At 36.6% G+C, this 16,898-nt stretch overlaps 1 protein-coding gene across 6 annotated transcripts; it reads left to right on the forward strand.

Annotated features, from left to right (window-relative positions):
* The first annotated feature begins 760 nt into the window (after positions 1–760).
* slc22a4 (solute carrier family 22 member 4) lies at positions 761–16,594 on the forward strand. 6 transcript variants are annotated; one of them, XM_028030361.1, is made up of 11 exons: positions 7,077–7,883; positions 11,021–11,453; positions 12,522–12,625; positions 12,716–12,870; positions 13,080–13,251; positions 13,949–14,075; positions 14,228–14,328; positions 14,398–14,603; positions 15,615–15,797; positions 15,994–16,129; positions 16,312–16,594. In XM_028030361.1, exons 1-11 carry the CDS (start codon positions 7,753–7,755, stop codon positions 16,364–16,366), a joined length of 1,803 nt encoding a protein of 600 aa, XP_027886162.1. In that variant the 5' UTR covers positions 7,077–7,752; the 3' UTR covers positions 16,367–16,594. The 6 variants fall into 6 exon arrangements, with proteins under 6 accessions (XP_027886165.1, XP_027886163.1, XP_027886162.1 ...); XM_028030364.1 differs by lacking the exons at positions 11,021–11,453; positions 12,522–12,625; positions 12,716–12,870; ... (5 more) ...; positions 15,994–16,129; positions 16,312–16,594 and adding exons at positions 761–1,339; positions 2,019–2,122; positions 2,219–2,373; ... (4 more) ...; positions 4,834–5,016; positions 6,057–6,192 and having other exon boundaries at positions 6,418–7,081; XM_028030360.1 differs by having other exon boundaries at positions 14,228–14,603.
* Positions 16,595–16,898: the final 304 nt, after the last annotated feature.

Raw genomic sequence — 16,898 nt, forward strand, 5'->3', positions numbered from 1 at the left:
GTAGATTGTGCAAAGCCATATATGATTTATGGCATATACTACCATAAATCACCAGGGTAATTTATGGTAGTTTATGCACAAATCCTGCATCGAAGCAACATTCTTACATTTATTTTTGGGTTGGCACGTTCCCAACATTACAGTAAACCAGCATGAAGGAGAATTAAGATTAAAAGAATCTCATTTAGACATGAGGAATAATATGTGCTTCTATGCATTGGAAACAATTCGGTGCCTTGTTTTGCATCCCAGGTTTTCCTGGAACTCAAGTACGATGTGGATTATTATTTCAGCACAATAAATAACCTGGACTTTGTTCCACTAATATTCTCCAGATTATTATTACAAATTATCCTATTTATCAAAGCTATAACTCTGAATACTTTTCACGATAAATCTGTGCCTTAAGTAAAAGGCATCAGGTTCGTTGTGTTTAATCGGAGAAGCACGCTTTCTTCTTTATGGCTTACTATCCTTTAGGACTTTGGACCTTAAACCAGTTTATGAACAACCACAACAAAGCCTTGTGCAAACGTCTTGATCTCATCATTGTTTAACTTGCTGCAATGAAAAAACAAGTATCCATGGAAACAGATAGTTTTCATTACTGTTTTACATTTATATGAGAATGATTTGCATCCTTTAAGGAATTATTTAAAGGATAAGTGTAAATAATGAATACACAATGCGTTTAGTCATAAGAAGTAATTTGAACCTAAGATAAACCAGAGATAATCCTGTTTTATAGTCTATGTCCCAGTGTGACCTCCCACATTTTGATGGAGGAATCTAAAAATGTGAACCCAGCTTTAAGGTCCAAACCAAGTCTCTGCATGACACAGAGCTGAGCAGAAAACCGTGTTGCGCATATCAGCCTAAAAGACTATATTATTTATTTTTTTTCATAAAAATGAAGGAAATCAGTCAGGAAAAAGACGACCAAAAAATCCGGGACTATGACACCATCACCTCTTTCCTGGGATCCTGGGGACGCTTTCAGATGAGGATTTTTTTGGCGTTGGGCATCAGCATCCTCCCAAACGGATTTACTGGGATCTACATCGTTTTTGTAGGCGCCACCCCGCCTCATGAATGCCAGATTCCCGAGAATATCAGCATCAGTGAGATGTGGAGGAATGTGTCAGTCCCACTGGAAACAGTCCATGGCGTCACAAAGCGCAGCTCCTGCTGGAGGCTTAACCTGGAAACAGTCAGGAACTACTCTCAAAAGAACTTCATCCCAAATGTGGATGTGAATGTCAGTGAAATTCCCCTGGAGACGTGTTTGGATGGATGGACATACAGCAAAGAAATCTACCAGTCAACCATCGTTACAGATGTAAGGTTATTTTATTCTGAAATATTCAAAGAGTGGATTGTACAGTCTTTTTCCTTGAGGGTTTTTTCTATATGATCTGATCAATAAGAGATGGGAAAAACAAAACTTGGTTTAAAAGTTTTAAATGTTAATGAGTATTGTACGTTAGTTAGATTGACACACAAACCTAAGCAGAAGTTACTTCTTGCATGCATATTGCAAAACTACTTTAATTTCACTGAAGTCTTTAAGTTTCAAATGTTATTAAGATTCAAATTGCCAAAAGTTTTTTTTCAACTAAATCTTTTAAAAAAGTTTTTTTTCAACTCTTGTCCTGCAGCTTTCAGAGGCGCATCTAAATGAAATGGTTGAAATCAGCTTGTCATTCAGCTCTGCAGAGGCTTGATAATGAGCTATTCATCTTATTTTGGTGTTTTGGGGAAATTATGCATCTTAAAGTTAAAAAACAGAAGCTGCTGAGGAATGGATTGGGCACTCCTGTTTTCAAGTGTTCCTGTAATATTTTAGTGATTTAAACGTTAAGCCCAGTGCCTCTTGCATGAACGATGTCCTGTTTGTGCCTGGTTGTTTTGGTTGGAGGTTTTAATAACCAAACTGAAACATAAATGTTTTATCTTACATACTTATTAATAAAGAAACTTGTCGAATAAAAATCCTTTTCAAAAATCTGTGTTTACAGTGGGACTTGGTGTGTGATAATGCATATAAATCTCCACTGACCACCTCTATTCATTATGTTGGGGTGCTTGTGGGAACCATGGCATCAGGCCAGATGTCTGACAGGTATGTATCTTTTCAGGATTTCTCTTTAAGCAAACTAATTTTCCCATCAGACGAAACTAAAGTACCATCTTGCTGATCCAAAGTTGTGTTCCACAAGTTTGGAAGGAAACCGATTCTTTTTGTCATGATGGCTCTTCAAACTTTAGCAACGACAGCACAAATCTTTTCACCCAGCTGGGAGATCTTCACCTTCATATTTTGTCTGGTGGGAGCTGGAGGATACTCCAACTACACTATAGCATTTGTTCTGGGTATGTTGTTTAAGCAAAACAAATCAGCTAAAAATATTGTTCAAGGTTAGGAGCATTTCTACATATAATAAGTTAGGACAAAAGAATTGTGCATACTATTAAGAGTCAACTAAAATGTATTTACAACGACCTGGAACAGAAAAGATGCAGTTTTGTATTTTCTGCTATCAAAGTTTTCAATTAGACTTGACTAAGTAAGAAGAAAATCTGTCTGTTATTGGTTTATTTGATAGATTTATGTAAATAAAAAGAAGAAAAGTCTCTTTTTGTGACAGGAAACCAGTAACACGTTGCCAGAAGATTATAACAAAGATAATTTTGCAAACTTGTCTGTCATACAAACATATAACGGAAAATGATTTATTAAACATACAGTCCTATCAACTGTTGGGATAAGAAACTAGTTTGTAAAATGTGTTTGGTAACTTTTGTACACAGCTATTTAACTTTGTAAAACATTAAATTAGATGTTTAGGATGTTTACAGAAAATGTTCTGATTTTTAAATATTCTCTGTATGAAACCTGCAGGATCTGAAATTCTCAGCCCAAAAACTCGGGTTGTTTTTTGCTCCCTGGGCGTTTTTATGGGCTCAGCTGTTGGCTACATGCTAATGCCTGCTGTGGCCTACTTCATCCGTGACTGGAGAATGCTGCTGATCGCAATGGCTGCATCTGGACTCATCTACATCCCTCTGTGGTGGTAAGAGAAGGACACGAAGAGCGAAATATAATAATGACATTGTTTTATATAATATTTTGTTTTATTTTTTTGTACTCCTGTCTTCACTCTCTACACTTCAACATTTGCTTGTGTCAATTAGACTATATGGGCCCTTGTGTTAAAAAAAAATAGCCTCAGAATGTTGGATGCTAATGTGTTTTTAAATCAGCTTTTTTTTAATCATATTTGGATTAAATAAAGTAAATAAAAATAAAAAGCTGTTACAATTTGATGTTTTGATCATATTTGGAGGATAAAACATTTGTGTGAGAACGCATTTCTAAAAATTTAAGACCTGAAAGGAATGCAGTTCATGTGGTAAAACAGTTACGTGACATGAAGTGAATCATTGTCCAGTACTGAACTAAAACTACTTTAGTTTATTTATTATTTGTACATGATAAATGTAAAATCTTCTTTTAAAGTAATTTTTCTTTTGTGGCTTCTTAGAATTTTTTTCAGCTGGTTTAAAAGTTTTGTTTCAGCATCACATTGGTTTTCTCTAAGTTGAGTGAATTTTTCTGTTAAACTGGGTTTTTAAAGTATACATTTTCTGTGTCAAATCTTAGTTTATCTTTTTATTATTGTCCACAGAAAAAAAATATGTTTATGTTAGTTGCAAAAACAACCTTTAATAGTTTTGACACCTCTTATCCCAATACCAACACCACAAACAATCAACGATGCATTTGGGAACATTTATAAGAATTTCATAAACTGTTGTCATAAACTGATGTGCAGATGATGTTGTGTTCAGGTTGCTCACAGAGTCTCCTCGCTGGCTGCTTTCTCAGGGGAGAATAAAAGAAGCTGAAGAAATTATTATAAATGCTGCAAAAATGAATAAAGTAGAAATCCCTCAGGATATTTTTAGACCAGCTGAGGTAAGTTTACCCTGAGCTACATCACTATGAAGACACAAAAATGCCACCAAAGCTTTTTATCGGTTTTGCGTTGAGCTTGAAGTCAGACATATGACCACGTTTTCTTTTAGTGCATCTTCAACAGTTGATATATTGGAGTCGATGTTAATTTCAGTGACTATTTCCTTTTACTTTACATAGATTGAAGATGCTTTGTCTAAAAGGGATGAGAAAACAAATGTGTTTGTCATCCTGAAAAGTTGCAATATAGCATCTATTACATTGTTGTGTGCCAGTCTGTGGTATGTATTCAACTTCCTTAAATGACAAAGTTTTGAACTTTGATACCAGTTGCACTAATTAACTGTCTAGCTTTTCTGCTCTTGTAGTCTTCCATTAAAGGGAGTTTTGTGAATCTCTTTGCAGGATAATCATCACCCTTAGCTACTATGCTTTGCTGCTCAACACTTCAAATCTTAATGGTGATCCCTACCTGAACTGCTTCCTGTCTGCTGTGACAGAAGTCCCAGCGTATATAATAGCCTTGTTGCTGCTACGGTTCTGCTCCAGGCACCTGTGTCAGTCCTCCACTCTGCTCCTAGGAGGCGTCATGATCCTCTGTGTCCAACTCATTCCCAAAGGTAATGCTCTAAGCCTTTTTGGAACACTGTTAATTAACAAAACTGGAAAAATAATGAATATCAACGCAACTCTAACAAGATTATCAGTGCATTTTTAAGGCTAATCTGCTATTCTGTTTGCCTACAATGAACTTAGCATAAGCAGGACAGATATAGGAAATGATGCAATAAAAAAGTTCATGTTTTTATTAAACATTAAATGTGAAACTTAATTTTTCTTCTTTGATTGTCCAGATCTGCCCACGGTAGCTGTGCTGCTCGAGATGTTAGGAAAGTTTGGAGTGACTGCAGCGTTCTGTGTGGTGTATTCAGTCACAACAGAGCTCTTCCCCACCGTCATCAGAAACACAGCGATGGGTTGCTGCTCCATGGCCGCCCGAATCGCCACCATCATCTCTCCTTTCATCATCTATCTAGGTAAACAATCAAAATCAACCAAAAAGCATTGTGTCAATCTCCCATTTTCTGGAAAACATTTAAAAATGTAATGCATAGATGTAATTTCTGTGGTTTCAAAAATCACTCTGTTTTAAATACATACTGCCATATGTTGTCTAAGGTATATTACATAATATGGAGACCAGACCACAGCAAATAAACAATATTGTATGTTGAATATAGTTTGCAAAATTACTTAATGTATGCACATCACACATTTTAGATTTGACTTTTATTTAAAAACATATTTTTATATTTAATCTATATGCTACTTTGCATTGGTTTAATATGTAATATTATAATAAAAAGACTGAATTTTGGGGTTGTAATATGGCAAATAAGCGTCAATACTTTAAGGCAAAGTGTATAAACAAAACTAAATTTTAAAAAAGTAAGAATCAATTAGGTGTGAGGATTTTGTGTGATGTGCATTGCTTTTTAGATTATCCTTAATACAGAATGTAAGTTTTGATAAAGTTTGCTACAAAACAGCAACATTGCTAACAACAAAGAAATCTATTTTGAAATTTGATTTCTTTTAGGCTGCTTACGTTTTGTAAGGAAATAATTACAATTTAGATGCTTGAAAGAAATGTTGATAATTTTTTTAAGCGAAAAAATAGTTCCTGTAAAAAATTACTACAAAAATAAAATGTATAGCCAGATAAAAAGGTTCACAAAAACAGCATTGACCTAAAATGTTATGTCAAACTTCTCCACCTAGTGGTTGTCTGTGGTAATTACAATAAGCTTCAACATGCTCTGCTTGTTGAAATATTTATTTCAGATATTATATAAGTAACTGGTAAAATCCAATTTAGAACGTGTTATTTGCAATATATTATGACTTTTTATGAAATAATAACTTTTGACTCAATAACATAAATCAAAAAGTTTCCATGGCAGTTTTCACGAATGAATTGGGGCAGTTACCATAAGATTTTTTAAAAACTGTCGGCATAAAATTTGTACTAAAAGTTTTCCTTTCCCTCTCACAGCATGTTTATCTTAATTAACAGGGAAATACTACAAGGCGCTCCCTTACATTGTGATGGGTGTCTTAGCCATTTGTGGTGGGATTATCTGCTTCATGCTGCCAGAGACGTTTGGGAAAACGCTGCCAGAGACTTTACCTCAAATACAGCAGATCTGCAGGTGAGTCTACAACTGTTTACAATGTCTAAAAAAAAAGCTGCTTTAGTGTTAAAGCAGCTTTTTAACATGGTGGTAACTCCACCATGTTAATAGTGGAGCTACCTCCACTATTAACATGGGACCAAATGTATTAAACTGCTACTTTTATTGCTAAAAACGTAATGATTTTATTGAAGTTGAAAGCTAATGTTTTCCAATTTGCTCTTACTGTTTTTATTCAAACAGGAGAAGAAAAGAAATGGAAGATGAAACTATGGAGAAAGAGAACATTCCCCAATCTAAAGAAACCAAGTTATAGTTATACATATATATATACTGCGTTGGTCTTTCTGTTGACATAGTTGCCTTTCCTTAGTTGTATTATAGATTTTTAATATGCAATATCATTATGACAGTTGAGAGAGGGGAGTAAAAGTTTGTCCTCCAACTGCTGATTCATTTATTTACTTATTTCCTTGTAACTTAAATGTCAAGCATGTTTTGCTTCATATTGACAGGAAAATGTTATTTTCCCGATTTTCCTGATGAAGAGTGCACATCCAGCTATTGTGACAGGGTTCAAAGGTCATTTCTCAAAGTTGTCTTTGAGTCAGAGTTTTGGGTTGGAAAGTTGGGTTTGTGTCTGAATTATGAAGCAGAGGACATCCAAAGAATAACTTTTGAACATCAAAATTATTTAAAGCCTGTCAAACTGCAATCTTCCCTTACAACATTGTACGCCTTAATACTTGAAGAAAAGCACAAACTTCTCCGTTAAGTCGTTTGTTCTGTGACATAAAAAAGATTCATACTTGGCATTTTCATGCTTTTTTATGCTACAAAATATTAGGAAAGGAAAATATTATAACATCTAAGTCTATTTCTCATCAGTAAAAAGGAGATGGCATAAAGAAAACACTCTTCAATAATTGTACACTGGAAACCAGATTTCTAAAAAAAAAAGTTTCCATATAATTTACAAAAAGAAGTCAGACTTTTGAATTGCAAGGGTAATGTGATTACTTTAATGTTTTTGCTTAAGCTTTATTGCTGCGGTATTTAAGTGCAAAATGAAACACCAATCTTAGCTTTTGATGCTAACAGTGGTAAGCACTAAAACCTGAACACTAGATTTAGTAAAACCTACCAGATGTTCTAAGTTCCTCCAGACTTGTTTTTATTTATTTAATTTGGCAGTAATATGGACAAGTTTAGGTTAGTAGTTCCTTTTTAGAAGCCATTTCCTGAACTATGGAGATCTGCCGCCTTACAGCTCAGTGCTATTATAAACGGTGACAGAGAAATAAATCTTTGTGTCTCATCTTATTTATGCCTCATGGAAGTCATGGCTCATTAATTCAATCAATTTTAAAAATACTGACATCAACAAATCTAAATTCTGGTTAATTATTTTTATAAGTATTTTTATAGTTTATAAGTACAGATAACATGATGTGCTGAGACGATTTACATCCCATCAGGTCTGGTCATTGGGGGAAAGCGACGCGTGTAAATTTAGCTTTTAATGCTCCATGATTCTGGCAGCTGTAGACGGAGAGCGTTGGTTCTGCCTCGGTGTTTATGGTTACGGACAGAACCGACAACTTTCCACCTGAGCAGTTATATCACCTGAGGATTCTCCTGCACTGCGGAAAAGTTACCTCCACTAATACATTATCCACAGGACATTGCCCCACTGCAACTCAAACTTGGTAAGTTATGGGGTTTTTTTCTTCTTTACCACATACCACATGTTTGGTCAGTCAAGCCCCTTCGGTCTAAGAATTGGTTTGAATGAAAAGAGGTGGGCTGACGCAGCTAAACCGATCTCTATGCTATGCAGTCAGTAAACATTCAGTAAATTATCTAACTGAAAAATAATTCAGAATAAATGTCTGCTTTTTGCATTGCTTTGTGGGAGCCTGTTTAACACATGCGGTTGGTTCCTCTGAAGAGCTGATGTGAAGTTAGCATCCCTGCTGTGACATGACTGACTGCAGCAGCTCACATTTCTGCACAGACACACACACAAGCGTTATTTTGGGGGCTTATATGTCAGCCATTTGAACCCAAGGAAATTCTTGTGGATAGACATTTCAACATTTCTATCTCTAATCCAATGACTTTATTACAAGCATAACAAACTTTTATGATCTCACTGGGTTATTCCTAAATATATTACAATCTAATTTCATGACACCTGCAAAAAATAAAAAAGATAAACTAATCTACTTAGATTTTCTTCTTTTAAAATATACACATACATTTTCTAGTAGACTAACATTCATTCCTTAAACATGAACTTCATGTCAAAAGTGTAGGCATTTATTTGACAGGACGCCGGCAGAAGTGGAGCAAACCTCCGACAAACAAACGGTGTAAAAATGGCCGAGGTAGTGGAACTCGATGCGTTAATCTGTGTAATGTACCTTTAGCATCCCGACCCACACTCCATTCCAGTAGATGGCGGTAATGCACATCTAAATGTTGCTTGCCGACTGCCTTAAAAAAGAAGAGGAAGAAGAACTCGAAGCGTTAGTTCAAACATGTTTTGAGTCATTTTTGCCTTATCAGCCAAAACTGAGGCAGGCGAGAAAAATGTCCAACCGGTCCTGCATCATAAAAATGTCCAACCGGTCCTACATCATAAAAATGTCCAACCGGTCCTACATCATAAAAATGTCCAACCGGTCCTGCATCATAAAAATGTCCAACCGGTCCTACATCATAAAAATGTCCAACCGGTCCTGCATCATAAAAATGTCCAACCGGTCCTACATCATAAAAATGTCCAACCTGTCCTGCATCATAAAAATGTCCAACCGGTCCTGCATCATAAAAATGTCCAACCGGTCCTGCATCATAAAAATGTCCAACCGGTCCTACATCATAAAAATGTCCAACCGGTCCTGCATCATAAAAATGTCCAACCGGTCCTACATCATAAAAATGTCCAACCGGTCCTACATCATAAAAATGTCCAACCGGTCCTGCATCATAAAAATGTCCAACCGGTCCTGCATCATAAAAATGTCCAACCGGTCCTACATCATAAAAATGTCCAACCGGTCCTGCATCATAAAAATGTCCAACCGGTCCTGCATCATAAAAATGTCCAACCGGTCCTACATCATAAAAATGTCCAACCGGTCCTACATCATAAAAATGTCCAACCGGTCCTGCATCATAAAAATGTCCAACCGGTCCTACATCATAAAAATGTCCAACCGGTCCTACATCATAAAAATGTCCAACCGGTCCTGCATCATAAAAATGTCCAACCGGTCCTGCATCATAAAAATGTCCAACCTGTCCTACATCATAAAAATGTCCAACCGGTCCTGCATCATAAAAATGTCCAACCTGTCCTGCATCATAAAAATGTCCAACCTGTCCTGCATCATAAAAATGTCCAACCGGTCCTGCATCATAAAAATGTCCAACCGGTCCTACATCATAAAAATGTCCAACCGGTCCTACATCATAAAAATGTCCAACCGGTCCTACATCATAAAAATGTCCAACCTGTCCTGCATCATAAAAATGTCCAACCGGTCCTGCATCATAAAAATGTCCAACCGGTCCTACATCATAAAGATGTCCAACCGGTCCTACATCATAAAAATGTCCAACCGGTCCTACATCATAAAAATGTCCAACCGGTCCTACATCATAAAAATGTCCAACCTGTCCTGCATCATAAAAATGTCCAACCGGTCCTACATCATAAAAATGTCCAACCGGTCCTGCATCATAAAAATGTCCAACCGGTCCTGCATCATAAAAATGTCCAACCGGTCCTACATCATAAAAATGTCCAACCGGTCCTGCATCATAAAAATGTCCAACCTGTCCTGCATCATGTCTGTAAGGTTATTTACAGGAAACAACGGAGAGTCGATGTTAAAGCCCAAGTCTTTCTGAGCCAAGGAAGGCTGAGGAGCACAAGGTGTGAACGCTGTGAGTAATGACTAAATAATACCAGCTTTGAAAATCTGTCTTCAGGAAATGCTTAAAAATAAAAACTAGCATGAAATGTGTTTAATGTAAAGACAGTAGTTAGTGCAGCATATGTTTTCATGCTGCCGTAGAGGTACCATTGAAATTTACACACATAAAATCAAGCAGAAGTACCTTCACTTTTTTATCTTTGATTTGACTATCAATAAGTGTCTTTATGAGAAAAAATGAGATGTTTTCTATCAGGTACCTTTGTGCAGACAGACGTGTGGTAGTTTCAGTCGATCAGTTTCATTCAACTGGACAGGAAGGCTGCAGGCCTTGATCCATTTCTTGCATTATTCCAGACTCCGTTGAGGTTTTGGAAATGTAATGAATTGTAATTCGCCCTTTAAACCCTCTGGGTAACGGCTGCCATGTTCCCCACTGACAAACCTTGACCATGACTTCCTATTTTCCTGGAAACCTCTGACCGCAGTGTGTTAGAACTGAGGAACTCTGGTGTTCTGACTATCTGTGCTACCTAACAATCCGTCCTACCATGTGGCAATGCGCATGCGCACACTGATGTTACGTCACAGGTTGCTTACGCAGTTGCTTTCTATAAAACACCGTCAATGTTGACGGAGGTTCAACATTGCTGGTTCAACATTGCTGGTTCAACATTGCTGGTTCAACATTTCTTACTTCGAGCCAAATCGCGACCACCATTGGTCAGCTGCTGACAAACCTCCAACCGTTGCCATGATATCAATTATTATCAATATGCTGCTCGATTCTCCCAATGGCTAAAGTTGACATTTAAATTTGACCCACACTTTACATTTTTCACAAATATTAAGAAGATAAGAGCTGAATGAACCAAACATCTGCTTGTGTTTTTGTGCAGTCTGTTAGGTTTTTTATGTGAGAGAATGGATATCCAAGAGGTCATGGACTATGACACCATCACCTCTTTCCTGGGATCCTGGGGACGCTTTCAGATGAGGATTTTTTTAGCGCTCTCCATCAGCATAATTCCAAATGGATTTGTTGGCGTCTACATTGTTTTTGTAGGCGCCACCCCGCCTCATGAATGCCACATCCCTGAGAATATCAGCATCAGTGAGATGTGGAGGAATGTGTCAGTCCCACTGGAAACAGTCCATGGCGTCACAAAGCGCAGCTCCTGCTGGAGGCTTAACCTGGAAACAGTCAGGAACTACTCTCAAAAGAACTTCATCCCAAATGTGGATGTGAATGTCAGTGAAATTCCCCTGGAGACGTGTTTGGATGGATGGACATACAGCAAAGAAATCTACCAGTCAACCATCGTTACAGATGTGTGTAAAAAGCTTATCTTTATTTGAAAAGGGGCAATAAAGATCTTAGCAGATTACTTTAATGTAAAAGTTTTAGTTTTTTGTAATATTTCTGGATTTGTTTTAAGATTATCAAGCATTTCAGACGACAGTGAGAAATGGGCAAAAAGGTTTTTGTATTTCTATTTCTGAGCCCTTGATAACAAGGTCATTCTATTTAAACTTCTACCGTGTTACAAACTTATTAAATAAAATGTTCATAGACATAAGCTGGCTATAATGTAAAACAAAATTGTGGTTTCTAGTTTTATAGTCTCATCATGAATGATAAGAAGGTGAAATATTCTCATTTTTATCAAGGCCCAAACAGCAGACGGTATTTTTTCTACAGAATATGTGCAATGCAAGCAGTTATGTGAGAGTGTGAAGGCTCAGAACCAACTGACTGTTGGTTCTGACTGTAAACTACAAGTATGAAAATATGATGAAATACTATTTTTTTGAGAAATTGCTATGCCTGTTACAAATGACTGATAAATTATTAAAGCTGCAGCATAACTTTTATAAACAATATTTTTTTACATATTTGTTGAAGCGGTCACTATGTTGTGATAGTGTGGTATGAGACAGATAATCTGTGAACAACCAGAGTCAGGGAGGCGGGTCTTAGTGCTGTCAATCACAATCTTGTGTGGTGCAGCTCATCCTCCCTCTCCCCTTTGCTTTGTGCTACGCTGGAGCTAGCATAGCCTGTTGTGAATGCTAGGCTAGTTAGCATGTCCACCATTGATGACAGATAAGCAGATTTCCTGTAATGGTGAGTTGTTTCTTTGCCATTAGCACATTTAGCAGTGAGTACATGAGATTGATTGACAGCGCTAAGACCCGCCTCCTGGCTCTGGTTGATTGTTTTTTGTGCATTTCTACAGACTGCAATAGCAGCTCAGGCAGGAGGTTAATATTTTCACATATTATCTGCCTCATAGCAAACTGTCACGACACGGTGACAATTTTAACAAATATCTAATATATATACTTTTTTTTTCAAAGTTACATACTTGAGCTTTAAGAAGATGTCTGATTTTGCAGTGGAACTTAGTATGTGAGAACCAATACAAAAACCCACTGACTACCTCCATTCATTACATCGGAGTTCTGTTCGGAGTTCTGTTCTCAGGCCAGCTGTCTGACAGGTATGAGCTGCATATCGATATACTTTCCCAATCAGTTTAATTTCTCAGTAAGGAATACATGGAGTCAAATCAAATGTATTTCTTCCACAGATTTGGAAGGAAGCCCATCCTGTTTGTCATGATGGTTGTTCAAACTGTGGGGCTAACAGCACAGATCTTCTCTCCAGGCTGGGAGGTCTTTCTCCTAATTTTCTTTATTGTTGGTGCTGGGGGATACTCCAACTATGTCATTGCATTTGTTCTGGGTATGCGTTTTTAAAGTAAACTTGATAATATTGGTTAATTACATATATATTGTTATTATGTGTTTATTTTTATTATTTTTATCCTATCTGACATCCTACGTCAGGCCATATTGGGTACAACTAAAGTTCCCAAGTTTTTCAGAATGTGACATTATTAAATGTCAACAATTCTCCATAAACACATATAAAAATATGGCATTCACCAACAGGAGCTGAAGTTCTGAGCCCTAAAACCAGAGTGGTTTTCTGCTCACTCGGCGTATTCATGAGCTCAGCTTTGGGATACCTGGCCATGCCTGTCGTAGCCTTCTTTCTCCGTGAATGGCGGATGCTGCTGATCGCCATGGCTGCCTCTGGCCTTATCTACATCCCTCTGTGGTGGTAAGAACATTTATACATGCTGGCTTTTAGTTCGCGATGGTTTTTTAATGTTGATTTAAAATATATTTTTCATACTTAAATCAGGCTATCTTTGTGCAGAAGGTTGTCATAACAGTTTTTTCTTTGTCACTACTAAAAGGTAATTAATTAGCCAAGTTTAAAAGAGAAATTGCATATTAACTGGATCGTGACTTCTGGTACCTGCTGTGCTCCAAATGTTAGAGAAACAGATTTTTAGAAACTTAATTATGTTAAATTTTAAGTCGGCATTTATCTGCTATGGACAGGAGCATTAATACCTTCAGTTTGGAGAAATAAGTATTTGATGACTTGGGGGCATTGTGTATTAAATGCTGAACTTTCATCCTCACTCAGTTCTAAAATATGGCAAAAAATAAATAATGTACCTGATTCTGATTAAATAGAATACTGCCCAACATCCCAACGGTAACGGACATACGTCAACATGATGTCCCATTAGATTCATTTACTGTTCTCACATTTTGACCTGCATAACACTGCCATTTTTTTACTTACGCATGCAAGACAAGATATATATATCTTAAAGTTTAGAACCTGCTTGTATCTGTTTAAAAATGTTCATGTGTTTAGAATACATAAATGAGGTTATAGCCGAGTTAGTTAATCTTTAAAGTAGTTTAAACACTATGCAGTTGAAATGTTTTTATACGAGCAGGTTTATCCCAGAGTCTCCTCGCTGGCTGCTGACTCAGGGGAGAGCAGCCGAAGCAGAAGCCATTCTTAAAGATGCAGCGAAGCTGAATAAAGTCGAAGCTCCAGACGCCATTTTTACACAACCAGAGGTACGTTTGATAATCTGTCCTTTAATATTGTATTAATATCATTTCATATCTTTTGTGTAGTTGCAAAAGTTCCCACACCATTTTTTTTATGGGAAACTGTTTTTTCTTTCTATGTTTGACCTGCCTTTGTTTTGGTATTTCTTTTGTCAAAGATTGAAAAAATATTGATGATGCAAGACAAGAAATTCAACATTTTGATCCTTCTGAAAAGCTGCAACATTTTCTCCACAGCGTTGCTTTCTTCAAGCTTGTGGTATGTGTGCAGTAGAATTATATTATTAGTCTCACCTGTACTGAAGATTTGTCCTGAATTGTTTGGCAGGATGATCGTCGCCATGAACTACTTTGCTTTAATCCTCAACACCTCGAACCTGCACGGCGACCCGTACCTGAACTGCTTCCTGTCTGCTGCTACAGAGGTTCCAGCCTACATTGTTGTCTTGTTGCTGCTGCGCTACTCCTCCAGACGCCTCTGTCAGTCTGCCACACTCTTACTTGGAGGCATTTGTGTAAACCTCATTCCGACAGGTAAGATTCTGACAGTCGCCTCTATTCCCCACGTTCACCGCCAGAACAGTCATGTTGGGTTTTTCACACGTCAAGTTTTATTGTTCCTAATTATAAAACTTTTTCAAAACAGACTCAGGTATACGCATGTGTTGGGCGGTAGGAGCCAAATTTAATTTACTATACTTAGCAACCACAAGAAGCAGTAAAATATTTTACATTTATTTGTAGTTACAGTTTGTATGAAATATGATGCAAATATAAGCAGTGGAAATTATGCATGCTTTAAATTATGTTTGCATAAATGTGAAATTTTGAAGATTGTCTTTTGTCTGCGATTTTTAATTTTAAAAATGCAATATTCACAAACCTAGTAGTTTAAGTGCAAACTATTTTATTATTAACTTTAGCTACAAATTGCACATTTGGACATTTTTGTTCTATTTTAAGGCTATTTTCTTTTTCCTTGTAAAGAAAAGGTATTTTGCAAATCAAAGAACAAAGATGAGAAAAGTTGCTGATTCTAAATAAAATGTGGACAATCTGAAAGAATTTCACTTATTTAAGCAGTTTTAAACTGTGTGTCTGGATAAGATCCATCCATCTAGAGAATAACTCCTGGTGGGATTATTGATGCAATGTCTGCATCGTCCAGACATTTCATAAAATTCAACAATGACTTTAGTAAACGTGCATTAAATAAGCAAACTCCTGCAGTTACCAACACTTTGCTTGAAATCAGAATCTTACTTGAATAAAACTTTTGCATTTTGGATGTTTTTGTAAGATTGGAGCAACAGATGTTGTATCTAAATGTGTGTGCCTAAACATTAAGCTTATCATAATCATTATTTTGATCTGTAATTAAACATTACATGACAATCTATGTACAGTTCTCTTTTTTTTTATCAAAATTGATTAAAATAACTTATTTTTGTAAAGTGAGCACTTTACAGTGGTTTCAGTTTGCAGGCAGTTATTTTTGAATTGGATCAGTTGATCTGATTCTTTTGTCTGATTTTGTGGCCTCAGATTTTCCCGGCGTGTCTCTGCTGCTGGAGATGGTGGGAAAATTTGGCATCACGTCGGCTTTCTGTGTTTTGTACGCCTTCACGGCGGAGCTCTTCCCGACCGTAATCAGGAATACAGCCATGGGATGTTGCTCCACAGCCGCACGGATCGGAACCATCATCTCCCCATTCATCATTTATCTAGGTGAGTGTGGAACATATTGGTGAAATCTGTGACAACCTTTTAAGATACAAATACTTAAAAAAAATGTATTTGACGTCAGTGAGAGTTACTGTAGTGTCATGTTTTATCTTAAACAAACAAGCATTTTGTTTGGTTTAGAAAGTACTTGATGTTTCTCTCAGTAGATATTAAATTAGCTGGCTCGGTTTTGTCGCAGGGTTTTACTTCAGGGCTCTTCCATACGTAGTGATGGGTGTTATGGCCGTCTGTGGTTCTGGTTTCTGCTTCATGCTGCCAGAAACTCATGGAAAAGCTTTACCAGAGGAGCTATCAGACATGCAACAGCTACATGGGTGAGTTGTTTGCAATTATTTAAGAAGTTACACTTATTTTTGGTAAAAGGTTTTCTTCATTCTGTTTAATCATCTTTGATTGGCTTTTTCTGATTCTGTTTATTTAGGATTATAGTTAACTTTATCAATGAGCATTTGTGCAGAATTGTTTTTCCTGATATTTTGTTCCTTTGTTCAAACAGGAACTGTGTGAATAAGAAAAAGGAAGCAGAAAATGAAGAGAACACACATATATAATGGGTAAATGTTATTACAAATCTGCTGCTTCTGCCGAAGATTTTCTCTATTTGTTGGGCTTGTCTTAAAGACTGACTGAAAATAACTGATTTAAATTTTCAGAAGGTATTTTATTTTTTTAATGCCATATCTTTCTTATGATTTTATGAACAGACCAACACTTTATTGGAAATAAGCAGTAAAATGATACAAATTGTCTAACAAATAAAAATCTGACAACTAGTTGTGCATTTGCATTCACCGTCTTTACTTTGATGCCCCTAAATGAAATCCAGTGCAACCAATTGCCCTCAGCAGTCACCTAATTAGTCAATGAAATATAAGTTTAAAGTAAAGTTTGTTTGTTTTCTCAAAGATCAACAGCTGAGCTGGGAGAATCCAGGACAGCAACAATAATTCGTTTTTCATTTTCCTCATTTGGCCTTTATGAAAGAATGAAAAACAAAACACTTTAAGAAGTCCAGTTTAAAGTTTAAAACAAGCATGTTCAGATCAATTCAATCATTTTAGAGTATTACTGAAAAGTCCATTT

Source organism: Xiphophorus couchianus, chromosome 11 (assembly GCF_001444195.1).
Source record: "Xiphophorus couchianus chromosome 11, X_couchianus-1.0, whole genome shotgun sequence".
NCBI classification, from domain to species: Eukaryota; Metazoa; Chordata; class Actinopteri; order Cyprinodontiformes; family Poeciliidae; genus Xiphophorus; species Xiphophorus couchianus.